General features: G+C 30.9%; 1 protein-coding gene across 1 annotated transcript; it reads right to left on the bottom strand.

Moving 5' to 3' along the window:
- Positions 1 to 1,240: 1,240 nt before the first annotated feature.
- LOC126679420 (LOB domain-containing protein 1-like) lies at positions 1,241 to 4,205 on the bottom strand. The gene is made up of 2 exons (XM_050374444.1): positions 3,875 to 4,205; positions 1,241 to 1,860 (listed from the first exon to the last, which is right to left on the bottom strand). The coding sequence occupies exons 1-2, from the start codon at positions 4,142 to 4,144 to the stop codon at positions 1,495 to 1,497; spliced, it is 636 nt and encodes a 211-aa protein (XP_050230401.1). The 5' UTR covers positions 4,145 to 4,205; the 3' UTR covers positions 1,241 to 1,494.
- Between the last annotated feature and the right edge of the window lie 1,200 nt (positions 4,206 to 5,405).

The following is a 5,405-nucleotide window of genomic DNA, read 5'->3' as shown; positions in this document are numbered from 1 at the left end:
TCCAATTCGTAATAGGTTGGGGTTTATTTTATAGTTTCCCCTAAAAACTGTATTTCTTCTCTTTTCTCCACCAACCAAACCTTAATCCCTTATTTTCTTCTCACTTTCTTTTATCTCTCTCATCTTAACACAAGCCTTTCAACAAATTTTTTTTAGTTTCGTTATCACTTTCATCTCACCCTAGTTCTTTCATGATTGCTCCACCACAGCCGCAGCCGACGTCCCTCCGTCAGAGCCAAACGTAGCCTCTAATATTCATGTAGAACGCCGCAGCGGCTTATGGCCAGCCATAAATGCGGTCCTCTGAATACGTATTATAATGTGATTGGCTTATTTTACAGATGACGTGGTAGACTAAGTCTATATAATAATTTCTCAAACTAATCGACCATGGACCACAAATTATGAAATATATTGATATTTATATCAAATATAATGATCAAGTTTAAGTTTTAGTACTTAAAGTAGTATTAATTTTCCTTGCTTGATGGAAAGCAAGTTTTGCTAAAGTCTCAAATTGGTGTTCTCTTCATATATATCTACTCTATGCTATAACATAAGAACTTAATTCAATTAACATTTGTGCATCTTAAATTTGACTTAAATGCTCCTTTTGTAAATTATTTCCATTTCTGTGCAATCTAAACTCTATCATTATGTTTGCAAGTGCTATAGTGTAATATTTTGACCATTCATTTAATGACTAGAAAACTCCGTGTGAATGAAAAAGTAGGGAATTATCCCTTAATGTATTATGTATAGATCAAACTATTTGATCGGTGGATTTATGTCATTTCACATATCATTAGAGTGAAAAACTATAAGTACCCTCATGTCACCATTTTAAAGAATAGATGGTCAAAAGATAGTTTGACAAGGCATTGCTTTGAAACATTAATTAGTATTAGCTAATGATTATGATTTTTGTTCGGTTTAAATCGAATCAGAATTTTTATTTAATCAAATGGAATTAAATTTTAAATATTTTAAACCGAACAAGTTCAATTTTTTTCTCGTAGTTGTATCTAAATTAAAATTAATTTTTGTTGCCATTAAAATTGAATCAAAGTAAAATTATAAAAAACTTATTATAACCTCAAACTAAATATATTAATTCAGTACAAAATAGACTTGAAAATAAAGGCATCTTTTTTCTCCTAAGTATGGAATAGAAACTTAAAGCAAATAAAAAATAAGAACACTTTCCCTTAGCTTTTACAAAGAGATCAGATCCTAGAGCTTAAATATTTTAATTTCATCTCACAATTAAATTCAAAAACACGCTACTAAATACTCTATGCTTCTATATAAATCAAGTTAAAAATCAAAATTTATTAAAATGAAATAATATTGACCTTAGATATCTCCTTCTCATGTTTTTACCTTTTTGAGTTAGGAGAACTTCATTGGTACATTAATCTTTTTAAAACACTGCTAATTATTTTTAGTTAATTATAAAAGTAACTAATAACATGATTAATTATCATCAATTAACTATGTCCAAAGAGGCTCCCACATCGATCCCAAATTGTTTTCATCAATAAAGCAATTAGGGTTACTTTGGTAGCTTTGCGGTGTGCTAATGAAATTGTCGACGGATTGTTCGGATGATTGTTCAGATGATCGTTGATGAGGAGATTGAGACATTTCCATGTAAATTAAGGAAATGAGATTAGCATGTTGCAATTGCAAATTAACAACTTCAGCGTGTGATTTAGCTAATTGTGCTTGAAGCTCATTAACTTGCTTTTGGAGATGGCAAATTGCACCAGCACACCCGTAAACCGGGTCTCTAATTCTTGCACTTGCTTCGTAAACCATGCTGCTCACTGCGTCTGCTCTTTGAGATTCTGGCAGTTCCTGTAATAAAATGCATAATCCTCAATTATTGACCAAGTTTTTATAAAATTTCAGCAATGAAATTGATTAAAATAATATTACAACATTCCTACCCCTTCGTATATATTATATGTAACGCTAAAAGTTTTATTTACTTTAAAAAAAATCATGGAGTTGTTATTTTTTATTCATTAATCACAGTACGTGTTAGTGGTAGAACCGGAAAATAAAAGAAAAGATAAAAGAAGAGAAGAGAAAAGCATAACTAAAGAAGAGTGTTTATCCCACACAACCGTTGCGCCACGTCATTTTTACAACAAGCCAATGAGAGTTTGCGATAGGGAATCTTTTAATTATCACTTATTTTTTTTATCATTAATTTTTCCACATGGCTAGCGCATGATTGGTTTGTTGCACGAATGACATGGCGCAACGATTGTACCCAATAATTATTCACTAAAGAAAGGGGGGACATGAAATGATAAACGAAAAAATGATGCCAAAAAAAGTGAATATTTTCAGGGACTAGTTAATTAAAAATGGTTTAATATAGGGGCTCGAATATGAATTTAGCCTATTATATATATAGACTCCCACTAAGAGTGGCGAAAATCAAACTAAACTAAAACTAAATAATGGAACTAGACCGATAAGTTTGGTTCAATTTTAAAAAATTAGAATTTTAATTTAATTCGACCTGATAATTCTAACAGAATGGAAACCCCTACACCCCACTCAATGTAAATGATATTTCCATGAGAGAAATAATAAAAAGAAAATGACATTTGGGTGACAAATATTTCAACATGGAAGCAAATAGAAGTCAATGTAACTAATATATTTTATTTCAAACTAAAGAAAATTTATATATATAACTTTGTATGTAATTTTCTTTTTTCTTTTTTACTTTCAAACTTTGAGGCTCTTAGGAAATCTTGTACATTTTTGGCTCTCCTCTAAAATTTAGATATAGACTTTAACAATCTGAAAGTGATTTATGTATGTATAAAGAAGCTAGCCCCTTTAAACATTTAATTTTCGCCATGATTTTCTTTCAATTCCCCCTGCCATCCACGGCATATGCACCAGACCTGTATTTTCAGCCTTTTTGAACAACCTATAGTCTTTAAAATTCTGTTTTTGAACATTGATCTGATTATTTTGACTACGCCACGACCCAAATTCGAGATCTCTGATTTAAAATTTAATTGGATGCAAAAAAAATCTCCTAAACATATGCCCTAATAGAAATATTATTTATAGGATCCATTTTTTTACCTTTCCAATGGTTCAGTACTATATTTAAAAGTTAACAGCCGAATATATATATGTGTGTAATTTCATTATTAAGAACTGTCAAAAACGGCATCATTCAGTGAAGAAAAACTATCGTTGGATCAAAAATGTCAAAAACTAAAATATGAGGCGAAGGAGTGCAAATTTTCAAATAAGGCATTTGGATAGTGTTTTTAAAAATAAAAATAAAAATGGCAAAATGAATTTACCTATCCAAATTTTAACGTTTTTTACACAACAAATCTTTAAATTTTACAAGTTTGATCTATCATCTTTTAAACTTTTACCAAATACTCACGACTCATTTGGAGTTGATTTGGCGTGAAATTGTACGCCACATACGATAAATTATGTACATATAAATGCACAACATTGTGCCTTATCAGCTCAAAACAGTCAAATATATTTGATAAAAAATAGAAAAAAATGATGGATCAAACTGAAAAAAATTAAATATCATGGTATATTTGATGAAAATATTAAAATTTAAAAATACTTTTTAAACAAAACAAGGAAATGCTCAAATGTGAGATTCGAGGATTAATAAGTATTCTTAATGAAAAATTCTGATTTGATGGCTGCATTCATAATGAATCACTATTTTAGAGAGACTCCATAGTTTGAAAGCTATACATATCAGCTCTAGAAATTTTAAATTTATTCGATAAAAAAGAAGAAAAATTAATTAAATACAAATTGATAAACGAAGATCATAGATGTATATACAGAAATACTATACCTGCAAGAACTTAATGATATTGCTAGCGCCAAACACGCGATGAGCAATGGTGAATTTCGCCGGTTCAGTAGGGGGAAAATAAGGCGCCAAAACACATTTATCGGCGCATCTCCGCCGTAAAATTTTACAAGCAGCACAAGGACTAATCACCACCGGCACCGGCGCCGGAGCTGGAGGCGGAGATGAAGAAGGTGAAGGAGAATTAGAATTCGGAGGCGGAGAAGATGAATTGAAAGAAATAGCAGCAGTAGGTCCTTCACTGCACTCCATTGATTAAAAAGAATGAGAACTAATTAGAGAATTTAATTTTTAAGAGTGAAGAAGGTGTAGTGTGGTGTGGGGTTTAATAAAAAGATGAGAAATAGAGTGTATTTATAGAGAAAAAGCAATTTAATATATTACGTCATCTTATATTGAATATCACGTCATCACGTTGAATTCTGCCTGCTGACGTGTCTTTTTCTTTTTTAAATTTTCGACCTTTTTTCTTTTTAAATAGGAATGTGGTTGATTTAATTAATAAAAGAAGGATGTGGGTCGATTTTATTTTTTTTGGTATGAAAGGTCTAGCTGTTTGAAAAGAAAATGGAGGTTAAAATTATATTATGTAATAATAATATTCATCATAGAAATTTCATGTCCACATTAGAAATTATTGGATATTCATTATGTCAGAAATATTTTCACTTTGGATTTTACTTAAGGAGAAAAGGTTAAAAATGCTCTCCATATTTGGCTCATGGATCAAGCTGGTGCACTTAATATTCATAAAACAGCACAAACAATCCATTCTTCTAACACCATTACTTTTTTAATGAATAATTAGCATATTAAAAAACCACAAGAAGTGGCAAGGCCAAAATTAAAAGCTTTCGCATAAAAAGTGACACACACTCGGCGGCACACTAAAAACTGCGATCTAAAGCAGACCAAAATCAAAAATTCGAGAACAATATGCATTTTGGACTCCTAAAGAAATCCAACCCGAAATAAATAAAATTCTTATTACAACTCTTAAAGAGTCAAGATGTCTTAGAGAAACAGTTAAAGATCAAAGCATTCTTGTCCGAACCCTTATTCTGAAACACCCTGATATTCATGCACTTTCAAATTTCCCGACCTACGAGCAACCAAAAAACTTGCCATAAATTTTTGTAGAGACCTCTAGGGATAATATCCTACCAGTGAAGTATAAATTCCACAAAAGAAGATGGAAAAATCCAAACGACATCTAACTTTTGTAAAATATCACATCAAATGCTTCTAGCAAAACTATAGTGAATAAAAATATATGCTTATCTTTTCACAGCATCACAAAGAGAGCACATATAATTATCCAAATTGACAATTGTGTGAATTGCCAAAAAAAATAAAGAGAATGAACTTTGTTATGTAGTGCAAATCACATTAAAAAACTTAACTCAAGGCGCTAAAAATTTCCAAACTTGCATAAACAGAGCTGCATGACTCTGAATAATATCCAAAGCAATTCCTTCCCGGAAAGATTGCCTATTATGAATTCTTGTAGAAG

This window comes from Mercurialis annua, linkage group LG1-X (genome assembly GCF_937616625.2).
Source record: "Mercurialis annua linkage group LG1-X, ddMerAnnu1.2, whole genome shotgun sequence".
Lineage (NCBI taxonomy): Eukaryota > Viridiplantae > Streptophyta > Magnoliopsida > Malpighiales > Euphorbiaceae > Mercurialis > Mercurialis annua.
Note: the sequence above shows the minus strand (reverse complement) of the source record. Positions and strands in the feature narration are given on the sequence as shown.

Excerpts from the sequence above, each read along its gene's own strand:
- LOC126679420 (XM_050374444.1), bottom strand. The coding sequence starts at position 4,144 with ATGGAGTGCAGTGAAGGACCTACTGCTGCTATTTCTTTCAATTCATCT. Across the intron at positions 1,861-3,874 it reads ATATCATTAAGTTCTTGCAG|GAACTGCCAGAATCTCAAAG; the intron begins GTATAGTATTTC and ends ATTTTATTACAG.